The 20,866-nt window shown below is 52.4% G+C and overlaps 1 protein-coding gene across 3 annotated transcripts in view; it reads left to right on the forward strand.

The window, feature by feature from the left end:
- The first annotated feature begins 5,789 nt into the window (after window positions 1–5,789).
- Window positions 5,790–20,866, forward strand: part of LOC142013901 (phospholipid-transporting ATPase ID-like) — a 127,761-nt gene continuing 112,684 nt past the window's right edge. For all 3 annotated transcript variants that reach the window (XM_074995894.1, XM_074995895.1, XM_074995896.1), the window contains exons 1-2: window positions 5,790–6,022; window positions 12,307–12,385. In XM_074995894.1, the coding sequence (XP_074851995.1) occupies window positions 12,343–12,385 (43 nt within the window). In that variant the 5' untranslated portion in view covers window positions 5,790–6,022; window positions 12,307–12,342. The remainder of the gene's footprint in view (window positions 6,023–12,306; window positions 12,386–20,866) is intronic.

Consider the following 20,866-nt stretch of genomic DNA (forward strand, 5'->3'; position numbering starts at 1 on the left):
TTGTTGCCCTCCACTGGACTTTCTCCCATGGTGTCTTTGGACTGAGAACTAAATGCAAAATTCTGCTCCCCCAGAGTGCGTTTTTCACACCCACTCCTAAAGAGAGACAACTGTCAACAAACAGCAGAGCTCTACAGGGACCCTGCTGTCTTCTCTGCAGGCTGGCCAGAGGGGGGGGAGCTGTTTCAATTTTGAAGCCTGGGGAGGTGTCTGTGATGACGGCCTGTGGTCCTGTAACAACCCAGAAAGATAGGAGAAAAGTAAATGGGAGGAGGCGGTCACCACCTTCCTGTTGGAAGTGCTTGGCCCTAGGAGTGAGTTGTGTGCATGGTAACGTAGCCTGCACTGATTTGGTTCTGCGCACACCTAGTGCTGCTTACACAGCTCTGGGACCCTGGGAGGGGTTTGCACGGTGCAGTGGGAAAGAGGGTGTGCCAGGAAGAGCTGCTTGCTTCCCCGCAGTGTGCAAATGGTGCTTGTTCTGGACTCCTGCTGAACCCCAATCAGCGTGAGTCACTTTACTGTGTACACACCTGCAGAGCCTGGGTTTTATCAGCACATGCCTGATGTGCACCTTACATCAGCCTCTTGGAGTCAGAGGGCACCATGGTGGGTGCATGTGAGAACCTGTACAGACAGACCGTCTGGCTCAGAGACGTCAATGTAATTTGCACCCCAGAAACCAGTTGTGCCCTGGTACAGAGGTAGAGCAACTGCATTGACCTCCTCGGTGTTGGTCTGAAAGTCCACGAGTGCCTGTGACCAGAACCTGGGTCATTTCCTTGTGGGCAGGGTGGAGTTCTGCGGTGAGTTCAGGGTGTGCTTTGTGACCCTCCTTCTGCTCCCGAATTGCTCCACAGCACGAGGGTCCCAAACCGTCTGTAGTTACGCGCACAGCAAAGCCGCCAGGAGGGAGGGGATGGTACAGGAAGGGTCTCTGGCAAATGCACAGGAGGAGCGCTGAGCTCTCATAGTATCCCAGTGGCAGCCCAGTTAATGAATCCACAGGGGCTTCACTTCTTGCCCTTCCCCCGCTCAGGGGAGTCCCGGCCTGTGAGGGGTGCTGGGTGGAGGGCCCTAGGAAGTCTTTTGGGCAGAATAGATAAACTGAGGCTGCGGTGGGGAGGGAGGGAGGGGCTGGACAGCTGAGGGAGCTGTGGGGGGTTCATTAGAGAAGCTAGAAACATTCTGTTGTGTCACGGGGGTGATTGCCTGGGGGCAGCCCCGGCTGGCTGAGTGTGGCACTGCCAATATTCCCTGCCTCAGTTTCCTCTCAGCAGGCCTCTCCCATGTCTCCCAGCAGGGGCTCATGGGGCACAGGCCCTCTGGCTGGGCAGCTCTCAGGGTTTAATCCACTTCGGGCTCCCTTTCAATCTTTCTCCGCAGGGATGGAGCTCCGACTCCCAGGCTCCTCCCCGGCAGTTCTTTCGGGACCTTCCCCTGGCACACCCCCTTGTTTCTGATGTTCCTCCCCAGCTGCTTTGGGAAGCCCCCCAGGTGGTTTAGGCTGACCCCAGTGGGTCCGGCTCCCTTTGGGTGGAAGGAGCTGATGGTGGCATGGGGGCTGACTCCCCAGGGCCACCTATTAAAGGGGCAGGCCACACTGTCACAACATGTCAAAGCTTTTCAGTGTCGTTGGCTTCCTTCAGTCTATCCCAAAAACGGTGCCTGCGTCGGCGGCCCCGGGAGCAGAGGAGCTGGCAGCTAGCCATGGGCTGACTCAGCAGTGAGGGAGGTGAGCCTTGCCTCTGTTGCTTTCTGAGCTGGGGTGTGAGGAAGCTAGCTTCATTGCACAGTCACTAGCTTATTAAGTTAGGGGAAAGGCAATATTCCCGCTAATCTTTTCCATCCATGAGCGGAGTGAATTTTTTATGTGCACCGAGCCCTGTGTGAATGTGCACCAGCAGTAGAAACAAAACCTTGCACTGCTGGGCAGCGTGAGAATCTCTTCTGAGTGGCTGCACAAGCTCTCAGCTTATGGGGAATGCTGGAGGAAGGTCAATGCGATTGTGAAGCGTAAGGGGGATAACGCCCCATGGCCAGGTGCGCAGGAGAGACTGGAGCAGGGAGAGACATGTAGAGCAAAGCAGAGACCATTGAAGAGCAGAGGATGAACGTTGGCTGTGAGGGACTGAGAATGCACGTAGGCCTGCATCAGTTCTAGCAGGGGTGTTGACCTACAGGGAGGCCGGACCAGTTGGTTGAGGGGACTGGTGAGTTTCCACTGGTGCCGCCTTGTTCAGATGCCGCTCAAGTTGTGAGTGACAGGACATCATTCCTGACTGCCATTCGAGGGTTGTTTGGAAACCAAGTTGTGGATGAGGTGGCGTTCAGAAGCCAGGACGGGAATGGTTTGCAATCAATTCACCGCCTCCGTCCCCCCACACCCTTTGGACTGGAGGCAAAGCTTTCTGGCCATGGCTGGTAATCAGGACAGGACAGGATAGGATAGGCTACAAGGGAGGTAGACGAGCCTGGAGGTGGCTGCTGGGCCCTGGCAAATGCCTCCTTAGAGAGGGTAGAGATTGAATTCCCTTCTTGCCATGGACAGACCCCTTCCAGATCAGAACTTCAGACCACTGGGAAGGTGGGTAGCGGGGGTAGGAGGGAGCTTCTACTGCCTGTGTTGTACTCCTAGGGCTAGACAGCGTCAGTTGTCAGAATGGTCAGCCCAGTACCTGCCATGTTCAGATACCCACAAAAGATCAAATTAATGTTACTGACCAGTGAGGAGAGGTTCCTTGTAGACCTCTATGTGATGGACAATCCTGGTGGTTAAACATTGGGCTCAGTTGCCTAGAGAGGGTTGGGGAATCTCCATCGCTGGAGAAGTATAAGAGCAGGCTGGCTGGACATCTATCAGGGATGGTCTAGACAGTGCTTGGTCCTGCTGTGAGGCCAGGAGACTGGACTCGATGGCCTCTCGAGGTCCCTTCCCGTTCTATGATTCTCAATGGCCTTGCTGTAACTGAATCGGTAATGTTGTGCCATCCCCAGTCTTCCAGAGGCTAAACGTGCGTGCTTCAGGCCATGCCCAGGAGTGCTCCTGTCAGGTCCATGGCAAAAGAGTAATTGAAGAAGTAAAGTTTACAAGATGAAATCCTCACCAAAGCAGGCTGTGTGGGTCCCAGTGTGACTGAAAAACAGGACGAGCAAGTCAGTCCATGTGGCCTTCAAGGAGAAGTGGGCTCCAAGCCACAAAGGTCAGACCCACCTGGGGTTAGATCCACTTCTCTTTAAAAGGGGGCAGACTTGCGACAGTGGTGGAAGTAACGCACCTGACAAGGGGGAACATCGGAACAGCCAGGCTGGGTCAGACCCAGGGTCCATCCAGCCCAGTATCCTGTGCTCTAACAGCGGCCAATGCCAGGTGTCCCCAAGGGAATGAACAGGGCGGTTAGCAAGTCACCCATCATTACTCTCAGCTTCTGACAAACAGAGGCTGGGGTGCTGCCCCTGCCATGCTGGCTAATAGTCACTGATGGGCCATGCCATGAACGTGCCCAGCTGGTTTCCGAACACCGTTATAGTCTTGGCCTGCACAACCCCCTGGCAGGGATTTCTCTAGCACGACTGTGCGCTGTGTGAAGAAATACCTCCTTTGGTTTGGTTTGAACCTGCTACCTCTTAACTCCACCTGGCGACCCTTAGCCCCTGTGCCAAGAGATGGAGCAAACAGCCCTTCCCCATCTACCTTTCCTATACCAGTCGTGGCTTTATAGACCTCAGCCATCTCCCCTCTCAGTTGTCTCCTCTCCGAGCTGAAAAGTCCCAGTCTAACCATCCTCTCCTCATGTGGAAGCCGTTCCATACCGCTCATCATTTCCTTCACCCCCCACCTGACCCCATTCCAGTGCCAATCTAGTGCAACGTGACTATCGAGCAGCCACACTGAGCGAGTCGATGACTGATATAACGAAATGGCTTTAGTTAATCTGGTAATGTGTATAAAAACACCAAAACTGTGCCCAAGGAGACAGGGCAAGTGAAGGGCAAAGAGGGAACAGGAGGCCCAGGAAACTTGGAAGAAGCAAAACCAAGTGGATGCAGGAATGGCTGAAATAGTTTTGATGACCGCAAGCAGAATAAGACCCTTGAGAACGAGTGATTGTTGCTGCTGAGCTGGCAGAAGCAGGAGAAAGGGTCTGTCCTGGGGCGGTTAGAGAATTCCCGGTAAAACGAAATATTTATTAGTAGGAAATCCTGTGTGAGAACGATCTGCCTCCCAAGGAGCAGTCCTGCCTGCTGTTTCCTAGATTGGCTGTTTCTATTAATTCTTTGCATGGTGGTGTGTGGGAAAAGATTGAATGAAAGCTGCCCCCTCCCGCCCCACCCCGACGACCTTTCTGAAAATAGATGTCTCCAAGGAGCTGAACCCTGGGATCTGCCATGATAGGCCACGTGCTCCAGGAGCTCCTTGCAGGGAGGGAAAGGTTCTCTGCATGTCCTTTCTGCACCCTCTTCCTCTGTCCCTGCAGAATGACGCCAGTTCTGCCACGTGTAGAATCTTTGGTGGCTCTTCTGTCGACTGGAAGACGTGGGCCTCATAAACACCCATTTCAGTGCTAGGCTCTTCTAGAGCAGCCCCTGCCCACCTTTGGGGAGCCTGGCCAAAGAACCCTTGGCTTTAATCAGCTAGCTCATGAATGCATTCACTTTTGGTTTTCCAGCCCCTGGCACAGTCAGGGAGGTACAGTCCATATGCAGCGAGAAGCAGAAGGAGGTAACAACACAGGCGAGCTTTTAATTTGAAATACATGAGCATCTCCCCAGGGCTCCCACTCTCTGGCTGTCGTTTTGTGCCAGCATTAGGTAGAACTGCTCTTGAGAAAAGGGCAGGAACCTCCCAGATGCATCCAGGGAGCATGCTCGCGTGTCCCAGGGGCAGCAGGGAGGGAAGCACAAAGGAGACATGGACGCTTGGAAGTCTGGGCTCACATCAGCAATGGAAGGCGAAGTGGTGGGAGACAAGCAGATGGAGGCTGCATTGTGAAGGGTCTTGGACGTGAGGACAAAAAACTTCAACTCGATCCGTTGGAGGATGGAGAGTGAGCGGGGAAGGTGGTCTAAGTGATTGGTGAGAAGGATGCTCTGGAGAGATGCACTTCGTATCTAGAAAGCAACGTGGGTATCACACAGATGAGAGAAGAAACTGGAGGACGATTTTGTGAAGGCCAGAAGCTCTCAGGCTTTGTGAGAGGAGGCAGACACTAGCAGCCTTGACACTAGGAGGAAGCCCTGTGGTTCAGTCATGATGTGGTCTGTGGTGTTTCTTGCGCCTTCCTCTGCAGCGTTTGCTGTTGGCAACTGTTGGAGACAGGAGATTGGATGAGAGCAACTTCTGGTCTAATGCTGGTGTGGTAGCTCCCCAGTGCTGAATATGGGATAAACACAAAGAAGGGCGCTGGGGCTTAGACATGGATCCCCTCATAAGTTCCTTCTTTTGCTTCCCCCTTTTCAGTGTTTTCTTCTCCTCCTCAGCCACTCTACTTCCCTTTCCAACCCCTTCCCCGTGACCTTGGGATGAGCAGAAGGGGTCCCTCGCATGCAGGCAGGGCATTCCTGGGCTGGTTGCTTTCCCCTCCTGCCTGAGGGCTGCACGGCTTGGGATGACTGGCAGTTTTATTTTTATTTATTATTTTTAAAGGCGCGAATGCATTTTCCCTATCTGCAGGAAACAGGAGGGAAGGGAAAAAAAAAAAAAGACAGAAGAATTTGGCAAATAGCCAAGCCCAGTCTGTGAAGTCAGTAGTAAGGAACTAAGTAAAGTTAAGTCACCGGTTCACCACAGAGCAAGCCGGGTCTGCAGCGGATTTTAACCTCTGAGACAACCCTGCAGTGTTTGGTTCCCAGTTTAAAGCAACTTTGCTGTTCTAGATGCACATCCTGTGTGTGTGCTGGCCAGAGAAGTTTGAGTTGATGTAGGGAGGGGATAAACCAGCGTATAAATGAGAAGAGAGGCGTATACTCAAGTGCTATGGAGGGCAGTAACTGTTGCCGTGACTTTTAAAAGCCTTCAAGGGTAAGATTTAATGCTCTCTTTCGCCTGGTTTGTTTTTCTGTCTGCTTCAGCTGTACAGAGTTTGTATTTTTAGACATGGAAGCTTTGTAAAGTTTGACCAAACTTTGTTGGTTTCGGGGGAGGTTTATGACTGAAGTATCAGAATTGCTGGGTGAAGAGAGCTGAACTCTGCATGCTTTTAAGCACACATATTTGGGGAACTCGGCTATTGTTTGAATTGTTTCAGAGTGAGGAAAGTGCAGGTTTTTTTTCCCCTGCAAAAATCTCTTTCCACAGCTATTGAAAAGTAACATGAAAACCATTCCCAGCTCAGCCAAATGTGTCCACTGTAACTCAGTCCAGCTTTCCTTGTTTGTCAGTTAATGGAGTATTTTATATGAAAACCGATGCCTGATTTGGGGTTATTACTTTAAACTGTGACGGATAACTGACTGACTCACTTTCCCAGCAATTACCTTGGCACGTTGTAGGGCTCTAGTTTTTTTTCACGTGGATATGGTTTTCTGATTTTCCTTGATACCACATGACATATTGATTAAAAAAAAAAACAAATTAACACGGCACACGTTGAATGGATTAAGAATGGCTATCTGACAGAAAGCAATAATAAACGGGGAATCATCACTCAATGGGCGTTTCTGATGCTCGCCCTCAGGGGTTGGCTCTTGGTCCTATGCTATTTAACACTGTCATCAAAGACTGAGAAGAAAATGTGAAATTGTTGCTGGTAAAGTCTGCAGATGAGGCAGAGACTGGGGGAATAGTGAGTGCAGGTCACTGTTACGGAGCCATCGAGAGCACTTGGTAAACTGGGCACTAGCAGGCAATATGTCTTTTTTTTGTTATGGTTAAATGTAAAGTAGCAACCAAGACCACAGGCCGTACTTCCAGGGTGAGGGACTCTTTCATGGGAAGCAAGGACTCTGAAAAGAGTTGAGATCAGGGTGGATAATCAGTGGAACATGGACTCCCAGGGCAACACGGTGCCCACAATTCCAAAAAAAGTTGACTAATTGGAGAGGTTCAGAGAAGACCCATGAGAATGTGGAAAGGATTAGAGAGCCTGCCGTACAGTGGGAGCCTCCAGGAGCTCTATCGATTTTAGCTTACCAAAGAGGAGATGAAGGGGTGACTTGACTAGTCTAGAAGTACCTACATGGGGAAGAGAAACTTGACAAAGGCTTCTTCAGTTGAGCGGAGGCAGGTCTGTCTAGCACAATCCAATGGTCAGAAGTTGAAGCTAGACAAAGTCAGGCGGGAAATAAGGTGCAGATTAACAGTGAGGGTCATGCACCTCTAGGTTAAGTTGTGGTCTAGGTCAAAGAGAAATTGGTTGGGGCCTGTTCTCCGGGTCTGCGTTACACGAGAAGTCAGGCTAGTCCTACGGCCTATCTTGTGCAGGAGGTCAGACTAGATGATCAGGAAGCTTCCCAGCCCGGATGGGCTCAATGAGAACCTTCAGCTTCCTGGGGCTCTTCCATATGTGATCACTGAAGGGCTGGCTCAGGTCACAGCCTCAGCACAGCTGCCATATTTTTTTATTCAAAGAAAAAGCTGTTGGCTTCCAGGGACTGTTTCAATGTGCCAGTTGGTGCTACTAGAGTACAGGTTGGGGCGTTCCTTCCGGCATGAGTCCCATTGGCAGACTTCATCACTCTGGTTCCCTAGAAATTATTCCGGGCTGAAACCAGCCAAATGCAACCTCAGCCTAAGGCAGCAGGAGAGCTTCAGGGATCAGTTTGCCAGCCCGAGGCTCAGAAAGTCGCGATTTAATTCTCTGTTTTGCCACAAACTTCCCATGGGACTGCAGGCAAGTCACTTTGTCTTCTGTCTTCTGAAATGGGCAGAGCAGCTTTGCCCTAGCTCCTAGGGATTCTGTGAGGATATGTACATTAATGATTGTGGGTGATGCGGACTAGAGTGTGACTAGTCTTTGCTATTTTTTTTTAATGGCCAAGCATTTCAAATTTCAGTGTCCAAAGAGAGAGAAGAGACTCGTGTTTACCTTGGGTACTCAGACTTGCATTTGAACAGTTCGCCTAACTCTTTACTAGTTCATATCCGCCAAGGGAGTACTTAGCTGTACTGGCACCGTTACCACGTCAGTACTTGCCCACGGTTACTTGGAGTGGTGTCTGGGCCGCACTGCCTTTTCTCCCATACACACAGAAAAGACTGCAGTTTCTTGGAGACCACTGTGTATGTGAGACACCTGTTGGCAAATGTTTTCTTTTAGTGGCAGCCACTATAGGCAAGTCTTGAGCCCACTTACCAGATCAGTAAACTAATTTGGAAAAGATAAAAGGGTGAGTTGGGAATTTGCTGATACTATGTTGCTCCAACTTTTTCTTGCATAATCTCAACAATCCTTCCAACCCCCGATACTGATGGGAACTCCAGGCTCCTGGTGGTGTGTAACGTTATCTCATGCAGATCAGCCGGCTGGGACGTTCCACTAGTTGCCTTGAGCCAGCTGTGGCTTTTGGAGGCTGCACACTTTGCCTGGGATTCAAGCCACCACATTATTAGTGGTTAGCTGTTCGGTCTTCTAATGGAAGAAGATTTTTATTCTAGCATTTGTGACTTAATTAGACTGGTGCAAATAAAACTATCTGATTGCCTGCCCCAGTCACATGTCATGTGTCTGTTTACACTGTGAGGTGCTGGCCCAGAAGCTGACTACACCCTCCGACCATGAGGACAGGGCAGCGTCTGCAGAGCTGACTGGACTCATTGCCGCTTTGGCTATGTGGACAGCAGCTGTGCCTTCTGCCACCTTGGGTTTGCAGGAGACTCTGCCCCTCTTGAGCATGGAGCTAGCGGTGGCGAGCCATGCCTTTAGATTAGATAGTAGCTCACTCTACCTGAGACGGACGATAAAGGCCAACTCCGGCTAGCGCTGCAGAGAACACTGAGAGAGCATTGTTGCCTGAAGCGGTCTCGATCCTGGCCTGAAACTTTAAGCCTTTCACCGGGAACACCCGTTTCCCGTTCAAAGCCCACCGAGGCCTCTGGTCGTGCAGTGGGTGCCGAGGTGGTTTCGGTGGCTTTGCCTATGAAACTCCTCTTTGGCAGGGGTGGGAGGGGAGCTGTCTGCACCCTCGCTAGGTTGTGTGTGGAATGCAATGCCACAGCCCTTTGGCGATGACAGGAGAGGAACTGAGCCACTTTCAAAACCACACACACACACATGCACACGCTCCCCTTCCTCCCCGCAGGACGCTGCAGACTCTGGTACATCTGTGACTCAGCTCTGTCCAGAGAGCAGCAGAATTCTCGTCCGGTGTGCGACGTGGATGCTCTCCGGGGGCTGGGCGGGAGGGCGAAATGTTAGCTGCTGGGCTGGCCTTGTGTAACATCCCAGACTTGGTGAATTACGGCTGCTCAGAATCAGCTTTAGACGAGGGTTTGGCAGAGCGGGTCTGCATGGGAAGGTGTGGATCCAAATCAGAGCTTCTCCGGGCATCTGTTGTGGGTGGCTGGTGTTTGCATGTCTCTCTATTTCAGGAGGGGACATAAGTTACAGCAAGGAGGTGTTTGGAACAACACAGACAATTTATTTTAGTTTGTGGTAGGGGGAGAAAATACACAAACACTTCCTGTCCTCTCAATGTCTTCACTGTGGCAGAGGTTGGTCAGGCTGGGTAGCTGGTGACAGAATTTAAACATTCCTCCCGCCCGCCCCTGCCCAGCACCCTGGCAGTTCCAGCAGGAGATGGGCCAGGGTCCTTCCCAGGGAATTCATTGCTGGAATGCTGGAGGCTGTGTCAGCCGGTTTGTGTTGTGAAGGTAATGCTATTTCTTGTCGTGCATATTCTGCCAGTTCGATGGTGCCGGTGCGCATGGAGCGGAATGGGGGCTGGAGGCCAAGCACTCTGAGCAAGCTTTATACATTTAAAAGCATCTGAGGTTGCTGCGTTAGTGTCCTTCGCGAGCAGGTCTGGCAGCCAGGCGCTGGCGTGCAAGGCCGAGTATCTGTGTCTCAAGGCCTTCACTTCGTGCTGGGCGTCTGATCAGACCTCAGGGAGACCAAGCCCTATGAGGCTCAGCAGCTGTTAGCACTGTGCTGGGAGAGAGATTGCAGTAGGGCTCGGGCACCCAGGGCACTGGATTGTTCCTGGTGTCTTTGGCACCTCTTACTAAAATGAGAGGGACGCTCTAAGCGTGCGAGATAGGTGGGCTGAAAACCAAACAATGCACAGGAACTAAGTGCTCTATCGGACATTATCCGACAACTGAATGGGCTGAGCCCCAGTCTGTGGTTGTCAGTGGCTTTGTGCTGGGGCTGTGGACTCCAGTGACTTTCTGCTGCTTTGTTCTCTGTCGCTGTAGCTTGGAGGTACATTTCCTGCTAAGCCATGAGAACGTGCTGCTGCCGCCTGGCTGCTGTTGTCCAGCAAACCCATTGTAAGAGCAACGCCGGGGCACCAACTGCTCGCCTAGCTGGCCTTGTTCCCTAGAGGAGGCTCGAGTCCTGACAGCAGTCAGCAAAACCTGTCAACCACACAGGGGAGCAGAGACTCAGCTAAATATTCCTCAGTCTTGCCAGGCTAACACCCCTGCCCTGCTGCTCAGCAGCACTGAAAACCCGCTCTTCCCATGGGCATCCATCGTACTCCTGGGAGCTTGGCAGCGCTCTGAAAACTGAGCCACTTCAAGCACCTGAACCAGGGCTTCTGGTGTCTACGTCAGGCACCCAGCTTAGGTGTGTTCGGCCTCCGGTTCTGGCAGCTGCCTGGGAAAGCTCTTGCTCAGTGAGACGGCTCCCTCCAAGCCGTGGCTGCTTCCAGCCAATCCGACATCACACGCGTGGGGCAGAGTCACGTGTGAGGAGCTAGTTCTTGGAGATCCCGGGGGCAGAGTTGCCTGATGGGCTGATTGTACCACTAAGGACCTCACAGAGCTGGAAAAGCTCAGTTTTATGAACCTGACAGCACCCAGGGACACAGCCCAATGGGACCCGCCCCCAAATCAATCCTCCTTACTTGGTATGGAAGCTGTACACAGAGAAGACTCATAAAGTTCGTCCCTTGATCAGTGACAAGCACATCTGTTGTGTGCTCCGGCATCCCCTAAGTAACAGTTATCTGCAGTGGGTTTGATAACAAACAAGGGATTTGATGAAGTACAAAAAGTAGGATTTAAGTGACGACAGCTCACAGTAAGTCAGTGAGCTAAAACAGAGAACACACCCACTAAGCCCAAAACACTAGGAGAAATTGTTACAAACCCTAATTGCTCACCCTCGTCCTTATGCAGGAGAAGTTCTTCCGGCCAGCGATTAGCTTGTCTTTCTTTTTGTTTTTTAACCTGGGCCCAGCTGCTTCTCCCCACATTAGAGTTCTTTCTTTCCATGTCCTTTAAGGCCAGCTGAGAACAATCATTGTTTGCTTCCCATCCCTGAAATAGAATTTCCCCAGGGCAGGAAAGCTTGTCCTATCTGACCCCACCCGCACGCCGCACTCCTGTGGAAAAACACCGAATTCATGATGGATTCCTGCCCCACATGGCACGGTCACCTGTCTTGGTTGGACCAACCACAGTTTCAGCTTGCAAGAAAAACAGGACTCTTGCCAGATCCTTGCCTTGAGCGCCAGGCCATTATGTTCCTTAGGTACCGTGAGTGGCTTTCCCTAGAAGACCTAGATTAACAAGCAGGTTTGCACTTCATGTTTCTAACTTCACATCCAAGAATGCTACATGCCCGCACACAGGATGTGCGCATTCAGGGGTGAGAAGCTCTTGAATGATAGGTTACTCGCCTAGTGTTGCATAAAGCACACCTGAGTTCGCCATATTCCCGTTAAAAACACTTTTCCATGAAAAGTATGGGGGCAGAGAGTTGCAGCAGCAGGTGTGTGGGTGACATGCAGCTGTGGAGTGTGCAGTGAGCTCCCTGTGCCCACTAGCTCTGCCCAGCCCTGTAGGGAGGTTACTGTCGCTGTGAGTCCTTGCCTTGTGCCACACCTGTGCATCCCCCAGGTGTCGTCTGTGAGTGCAGGTGGAACAGGGGGAAGGCCCTTTGCACCATGTCTCCCACCTGACCTATTCCCTGTGCAGGATGAGGAACCAGCTGGCTCCAAATGGCCCAGAGAAGCAACCTGCCTCTGCGCAGCATAATTTGGCAACTTGAGATGGTTATGTAATTAATAATCACCAGGTGAAAACTGCAGCCATCAGTCGTATTGCTTAGGCATTGCCTCTTCCACTTGCAGGCTGCAGGACTTTATTTCTTGTGTGGCAGCTGGAATCCCCATAGGAAATAATCTTCTCTTTGTCTCCAGGCCATTCATGGACTAGCACTGAAAGAAAACCTTGGGATGTCGCTTTTTGGCTTGAAGTTTGGAAAGAAGAAATTGAAAGGTAAGTCAGCACCGGGTGGGTCCCAGGGTCCCCCGTGACAACCTGCAGAATGTGCACTCAGTGCAAAGTCTCTGCATCCTGCATAAGTGCTTGGGAGCACAGCTTACGCCTGTGGAGTGGGCCAGGGAATCTGGTTACAGTCACAGTCTGTTTACTTTCCCAGCTCTGGGAACTCCCCCACCAACTGCTGTGATCTGAGTCCCAGTGAGCAAGGGAGCCGAGCGGTAGGGGTGGAACAAGGCCCTAGGAAAAGGCTGGGTTTGGAAAAGCTCAGGCTTGTCTTTTTGCACACAACCATGTGGCTCTGCACCCTCTGCAAGCAGCTGGCACAGCACGCTGCTGGCAAGCAGTGGCCAAGGCTTGGCTGCAGCCTTTTGAAGGTGATGTGGAATTAGCAGCGATGGCCCAGGTGCTCCTCAGTGATGGCAGGGAGAAGGGCAGGGGGTGGGAGCACTCTGAGAGCTAAAAAGCTGGGGCTGGGGGGAGGCTCACTACAGCAGACACTCCCCAAGAACCGGCACTGCCTGGGATTCTGGGTCAGAGCTTGGGAGAAGAGAGACTGGAGCGACGAGCAGCTGCTCTGCCCGGGGTGAGCTGCTCAAGACCCTGTGGAGTCTCCTCTGGAAAACGCTGAAGAGCCGTACGCTGCTTGTCGCCGCATGCACGTCCATTTGGCCTCTGTAGCCTCTTCCCGGGCTGAGAGTAGGGCTCAGACAACGGCAGCTCTTCTGGGAGAGGGTTGGCCGCCGCCGAGCCATGGTGCCGTGGAGGCTGGCTCCTTATGTACAGTTCCTGGGGTGCAGAGACTCAGCCTGCTGACTCGTGGGCTCTGAGGCCTTGTTCTCCTTAGCTTCATGAGGGTACAGACCACCTCAGCATTCCAGGTCCCCGGGAGCGTCCTGTGGCCTTTTCTCCTGTCCCGCAGGCAGAGGGTTGGAAGCACAGACAGGTTTTTAGCTGATGAAGTGAGTGCGGAAGAACCTAAGGGACAAGCCCGAACATGGCCAGGGCCATTTGAAGCAGGTCCACACGCCTGTAACGTGCCCCTTCTGCCAGATCCTTGGCCATGCTCGAAGCACCAGCTCTGACTCCCTCGGACATTCCCTCGTGTAAGGTCCCGGCTCTGCACAGCCCCTCCCAGGGCCTGTTGAGTCTCAGGGAATCCGCTGAGAGCAGCTCAGGTGGCCAACGGGAAGCTGTACCAATGCGTTATGTCCATACCTCCTGTAGTGGCCAGGAGCTCAGTCCGTGCTCCAAACTTATACTGGGATACCTCCGGCCCGAGCAACAGGCAGTGCTACTGCCCGAGCCCTGGTGTGGAGGGCGCTCTGTGACTGGGAGGCTCTCCTGTCGATGTAGTGCGTAACTGTGCGGATGGGGGGAGGTCTGAAAGCCAGCTGCAGCAGTGCTCTGGCAGCTGGGCCACAGCAGCGTTTCCAGCACAGCCCTGCCCTGCTCTCGGCGTGTGAGGCTCTCACCCAGAGGCCTTTGTTCTTGATTAGACGGTGCTACACACACACACACACACACAGAGTGTCTCAAGAGGGTGTTCAGCCAGCTGGCATTTTCCATTGTCTGTCCCGGAATTCTTTTGTTTCCCCCTGTCCAAAGGGGTATAAGCACGGGCAGATTGGGTCAGACCCACGGTCCATCTCACCCAGAGTCCCGTCTCTTGAGCACAGCCAGTGCCAGGTGCTCCAGCGGGAGTGACCAGAGAAGGAGGATGATCGAGTGATTAATGCTTTGTCATCCAGTCCCCGCTGCGGGCAATGTGAGGTTCAGGGACACCTGCGTATGGGGGTGCCCCCCCACCCATCTTGGCCAATCCCAAATGATGCATTTCAGGTATCTAAAAGGGTGTCATAAGGAGGAGGGAGAAAACTTGTTCTTTTTGGGCTCTGAGGGTAGAACAAGAGGCAATGGGCTTAAACTGCAGCAAGGGAGGTTTAGGCTGGACATTAGCAAAAAGTTCCTAACTGTCAGGGTGGTCAAACAGTGGAATAAATTGCCAAGGGAGGTTGTGGAATCTCCATCTCTGGAGATATTTAAGAACAGGTTAGAGAGATGTCTATCAGGGATGGTTTAGACAGTACTTGATCCTGCCATTGGGGCAGGGGGCTGGACTCGATGGCCTCTCGAGGTCCCTTCCAGCGGTGTTCTATGATTCTAAGAGTCTCAGTTAATACCAGGCACTGAAGTTCACCCATTTTAATGTTTAGACGTCTTGCATTCGTACCCCAAACATATGAACTGTGTCACTCTGGAGGCGTTTGTCCATGTGTGAAGCAGCAGGACTGACTGGGTGGCGAGCTGTACAGTGTATTGGAGCACAAAAAAGACCTGAGTTTTGATCTTTGGGAAGACCAGGAGAGTTCCTCAGAAAAGCTTTGATCGTTGGTGCTGTTTCCCTCACCCATGCAGTACGACTGGGCTCGGGGTATTTGAGCAAAAGAACAGGGAAGAGGCTGGGGTCTCTGGTAGTGAAGGCTCTCTGGTGCACCAGGGCTTTGGCACTTGGGTAGCTATACCCGGGCCTGTCTGTGTGGGGTCACTGCATGTCGTGGCTTTCCCAGACACACCCTCCTGTTGAGCTTCTTTTCAGATAACAGGCAATGGCTGCGGGTTGGCACAGCAGGCAGGTGGCCGCTCAGAAAGAACCTGAATTGGTCCACTTCCTGACTGGTCCCACCCCTGCAGCAGCAGCTGGTTAGTTCATTGCGTTGCAAGCTGCAGCTGGCATCCTGGCCACCCAGACCCTGCGTTCCAGCACGGCTGATGTGGGGAGGGGAAAATTGCCCAGGGGCCCCCAGCTACGACTGCTAGCAGTGCAGGGGTCCTAAGGTAGACTTCCTACCCACCTGGGCTCTGCACTGTACCCAGAAGCAGCTGGCACTGTCTCTGCAGCCCCTGGGGGAGGGAATCTCCAGGCACTGCCCCTGCTTCAAGCCGAACTACGTACCTCCTATTGCCCTTGAACTGCAGCCAATGGGAGCTGTGGGGGCGGTGCCTGCAGGCAGTGGTGCATGAAGACCCCCTGCAAACCCTCCCTCTGCTTGGAGGCCACTGCCAGAGGGAGGTGCTGGTCGCTTAGGCAAATGCTTATCCCTGATCCTCTCCTGCACCCAAAGCTGTGCCCCAGACCAGGGCCCACACCTGCACCTTGCCAACTCCTTCCCAGAGCCTGAACCCCACACCATTTCCTGCACCCAAACTCCCTTCCAGAGCCTGCACCCCACACCCCAGGCTAGAGCCCACACCCAAACTCCCTCCGAGAGCCTAAACCCTCCCCTCTTCCTGCAGCCAAACTCCCTCCCCCAGCCTGACCCGCTCGACCAAACCCCCTGCCAAAGCCTGTACCCTGCCTCCCCTCCTGCACTGCAACCCCCAGCCCCAGCCCCATGCAAGCGAGAGACGGTGGGGGAGAGGGCTGGAGTAAGTGGGGCGGGGCTTGTAGAGGGGGCAGGAGAGGGGTGTGGCCTCAGGGGAGGGGAGGGGCTGGGGCCTTTGTGGCTGTGTGATTAGACAGTTGGTAACCCCACCAGGCAGGCATATGCAAGCCCTGGTTGTGCCAGAACAGCACAGCCAGCAATGCAACCAGCTGCTTCCTGGGCACCAGCCACAGCAGGGACAGCACTGAGGCCATTGACTGCTCTGTCCAGATGCCCTGAATTGCTGCTGGCAGCCCTGGGGGTACCACAGGGAAGTGCTGACAAACTCCCATTGCCATATCGTGGGCTTGTGCCATCCACCTGGGAATGACACAGCCCCTGTACTATGTGAGTTTTCTCCAGGCACAGCTGAGAGGGCCAAACCAGGGCAAACTGCTTAAAACAAGGCTACTGACAGCCCAGACTGGGGGCCCTCCACTATAAGGTGCTGACCCAGTCACACACAGCATGGCTGTCACCACCCTGGCCAGCGAGAAGTCACACCAGCAATTCCCTCCGACTCTCCAGCTTCCCTTGTGCCACAGCCCGTCCCCTCCGCGCACAGGTGAGAGGTCATGGAAGCCGATCTCACCAAATCTACTCAGGTTCTTCCTGTCCCAAAGGACCAGCCACATCCCCAGGTCTATGTGTACCTCAGAACTTATTGCAAAGAGCGCACTGGGCCTGGCCTTTCGCATCTAGCATCAAAAGGGTTATTAATGAAAGAAAGACAGACAAGGGCGAGAGTGAAATTGGTACAGCAGTCACATTACACACACCTGTCACCAAGTTCTTGGTGCTGGCTTGCCACGGAGGTGGAGCAGGTTGCTAGCTTAAGTCTCTGAAGTACATTCTTTGTTAGGACAGGTCAGTGATCCTTCCAGGCACAAGTTCATAGCAAAGATGCTTCTGGTGTGATGAGCTGGAGTGAAGACAAATGGAGGAGCTCTCAGGGTCCTCTTTATACCCTTGCTCATGTGGAGGGAATTCAGTTCTCCCCACGTAAAAGTACATAGGAAATGGAGCCAGTCACATGGGCAGGTCACCTGTCCAAGTCCTTTTCAGACAATCAGCCATCGTCTCTCTGCTGGATGGCATGTTCACAGCCAAATTCCTCAGATGTAGGTTGGAACATGATAAGGTTCTTTGTCAAGTACCAGGACCCCTCTCATGCCACATTGCCAGACCTCCTGTTGAGGTCTCCAAGAAACTTCAAATACAAGCCCAGAGCCAGTACTTATAACTCCACATACAAACAGAAATGGTGAATGATACACTTTCAGTAGACACTTCACTTGGCCCACTTTGCATAAGATTTGGTGCAAACCTAGAACAGTGGTTGCAACAATGTTTTGCATGTTCCTCTCAAAATTTAATAATGTCACATCCCCACTGCCAGTGAGTGCCCTGGCTGCCGGTACCCCCTCCAACACCCAGCCAGCTCCTGCTCTCTGTCACCTCCCCTTCAGTGTCTCCTAAATCAGCGTCCTCCTTTGGGAACCTAAGAGATGGTAACCCGCTTAGTCTGTGATCCCACCATCCCTTCGGCCCGAGTAATCGGAGAGCTGCACTGTTTGGTTTCAGCCAAACGGACGACTCCTCAGGCTTTGGCGTCTCACGACGACCCTGTTTCTCTGAACCGTAATGAAGAGTCTCCTGGTTCAGTGTCTGGCCTGCAAAGGGACAATGTTGAGACCTTCTGTTTCATTGTGTGCTCTGAACAACACGGAAGGACACAGCAGACTGTGTTAGCTTTGTCGGAGCACAGTTAATAGGGAAAGATAATTAATTTCCACATTTCAAAAGGTTTATACAGACAATGGACGCTCAAAAACTGCGCCAGCTTCTGTCTTTTCTCTTTGGTTTCGATGCAAATATATTATTCCCAAATTTAGGCGTTCAGTTCAGCAATTTAAGAGTTTCCTGAAAATTCGTGTGCAACCTCTTAGAATAAATGGGATTTGTTTCCTTACAGCTTCCTGGTTTTATTCATGTTTGTTTCAGTGTAGTGATTTCCACCAAAGTTATGAGCAATAAAAAGTGAAACTAAAACTTTCAAGCTCATGAAACACGCTTCCTTTACTGGAACAAGAACACACGTTAAAGGTTATTGTTGGGGCGAGTGGAAAACTCCCTCTGTCTCACCTCGCCCTGAACTTGCCTCCCTCCACACTCCCCCCCACTGTTTCCACCCCACCCTAGAAGTTCAGAAAGTGAGGGGCCTTCTTGTCAGGAATGAATTCTTTGTGATCCCCAGTCAGGTTTTGGAACCTCTAGTTACTGAAAATTGGCAATAACTGGTTGGAGACCGGAGACCAGTTTTCATCCTGCTTGAATAATGGCTTCAAAAGTTTAAAAAAAATATTTAAACACAGTGTTTACTTTGAAGCAGTAAGGATCTAATCCCCCCTGTGCTGGTACTGGTGTAGCCCCATGAGCTCGGTGAACATAGGGTAGGTGGATGCTGGATTAGGACAAGGTTGGGGGGGTCTCTCTGATTCGGTGTGCTGTCTCCAAGAGGGGCTAGCACCAGCTGTTGAGAGGAAGATACAAGTCACCCCATGAAACACGCCTATGGGGTACTCTGCCCCCAGGACAGCTTCACTCTAACCCTTAAAAGTTAAAGACGGGTTTAGGGTGACGTTCGCTATCCCTTCCATGCAGCGCACGAGCTTTAGCTAGTCCAGCTGTGGACACTGTTGCTAGCCATGTAACGTGAGCCCTACCAAATTCACAGCCATGAAGAACACTTCGCCCACAGTGAAATCTGGTCTTTTGTGTGCTTAGAGCCTCTGCGAGACAGATTGAATGGGGGAGACCAACATTTCTCAAACTGGGGCTCCTGACCTAACAGGGATTTGCAGGGAAAGTTGTAAGGTTATTGTAAGGGGGACTGCAGGATTGTCACCCTTACTTGTGAGTGCAGTGGTTGTTGGCCAGGCATCCAACTGTGAAGGCAGTGCCCTGCCAGCAGCAGTACAGAAGGGTAGCAATAGCATACCATGCATCCTTACTTCTGCGCTGTGGCCTTCAGAGGTGGGCCGCCACAGAGCTCTTTGGGCACCAGCCTAGAAGTAAGGTTGGCAATATGACACCAGGCCATCCTTACATCTGCACTGCTGCTAGTGGCGGCTCTGTCTTCAGAGCTGGGCTCCCAGTCAGCAGCCACTGCTCTTCAGCTGCCCAGTTCTGAAGGCAGCTTCCCTGCCAGCAGCAATGCAGAAGTAACACAACTCTCTCCCCAGCCCCCTAACACAATAACCTTGCAAGCCCTTCACATAGATCTCCTTTTGGGGTCAGAAGGACCCCTTCATTTACACCGCCATGCAGTTTGATTTAAATAGCTGAAACCATGAAGCTTACCACTTTTCAAATCCTCTGACTGAAATTGACCAAAACAGACTGAATTTGGTTGGTCTCTACATAAAACTGTCCGGCCCCTTGTTGAATCTTGCTAAATGATTGGTCTCAACCTGCTCCTGTGGTAGTGAAGAGTTGCCCCAGATTACACAGATGTAAAGGAGAATGAAATTAGCCCTCACATTCAAATCCTGCAGGACCAAAGCAGACAGAGATTCCGTAATAACATTGGGACTGCAAGGTGTGTGCCATAGGATTGCATCAGAAAGACGCAGACCTAGTGAACCAGACTGTCAAAGAGACAAGGTGACTTTTTTAAAGAGACTCTCACTCGGACTCTCCTACAGACCTGCTAAATAGCAATGCAATCTGACAAGAGCGGACCCAGCACGAGAATTGTACTCAGTGCTCATGTACGCAACGAGAGTAACATATGTGCACAAGGTTTAACACTAGCCTTTATGTACCATGGGTTTTTCATTTGATGTGATTTCAAACAGTTTCACAGAATGCCTTGGGAGTGAATTTATCCCTGAGTGGTTGGCACTTGACACAGCTAGCTGCTGGATGTGGGGCAGAGAAGGCAACCCTTAGTAAAGAATCAGTGGTGCTAGAAGAAAAGACAAGGGGAGAGTTTTACTAAACTGCCCGCCAGCTACACTGTGGAGGGGTGGCGATCCAGAACTCGCACAGATGGATAAAGGCCAAGTCATGAACTCAGTACTGACTCCAGGCGAGTTCTTCCAGAGTTAGTGACGTAGCTGAGAACGGAATTTGGCTTTAAATCATCAATGCGTGGGAAATGGGTGTGATAGGCCCTCTGTGAGCTGAGCACAAGCTGGTTTACAGGCTCACTCACCTCATGGGTGGCCAGTGTCCTGTGCGTCACCGTGGGGTCCCTACTGAACACTGCCGTGGGAGAAGTGTCCATCTGAGAGCTGTCTGTCTCAGGCCAGGGCCTCACTGGCACGAGCTGGAACTTCTGAAGACGCCTGGCTGGGTGGGGAATGTCCCCTGGTTCCTGCCAGCCCCGTGTCTGAGCAGGAGCCAGCTCTGAAGAGGTAAGCAGGGTGCTTGAGACTCCTGCTGGCTCTCAGAGCAGGGCCGAGCCAGGAAGGTGAGAGAGGAAGGGAAGGGAAGGGGCTGGGGGAGAGCTGCTATTGTCACTGCAGAAGGGGTTTTTTTCTGCCATACCATTCTTTGGGCTATCAGCCACCAGGTGCGGGGCCCACTGTCTGGTCCAGTCTGCTGTCCTCACTGCCTCTGAGAGGAGAATGAGCCCGTCCTCCTCTTCTGTGGAGGCTCTGACACCGGAGCCCTGGAACTGAGCCGTATGGGGTTGGTAACACACACCCTGTCCCTTTGTGAGAGGGGCCCTTGTCCCTCCTGCCTGTGGGCCTGGGGCCTCCCAGCCTACGGCCCAGCTCCCTGTTCTCCTCACAAGTGAGTCACAGTTTCTCAGCTGGCTCCCAGGCATCACTCGCACGGAACTCAGCGCTACCTGGTGCCAATCTGAGAGTCCTGAACCGAATTATAGTAAAGCGCCAGCTGCACTCCAGCTTCTCGAGCACGTCTACGGCCTCAGGACACTGGGGCCAACCGTGGGCACACTGCCGCCACCTCTCCACTCTGACTAGATGAAGCCAGAGCTGCGAACAAACCTGTTTCGCTGGCGAGCCTTGCCAGGCTGTAG

The sequence above is a fragment of the Carettochelys insculpta genome, chromosome 5 (genome assembly GCF_033958435.1).
Source record: "Carettochelys insculpta isolate YL-2023 chromosome 5, ASM3395843v1, whole genome shotgun sequence".
Lineage (NCBI taxonomy): Eukaryota > Metazoa > Chordata > Testudines > Carettochelyidae > Carettochelys > Carettochelys insculpta.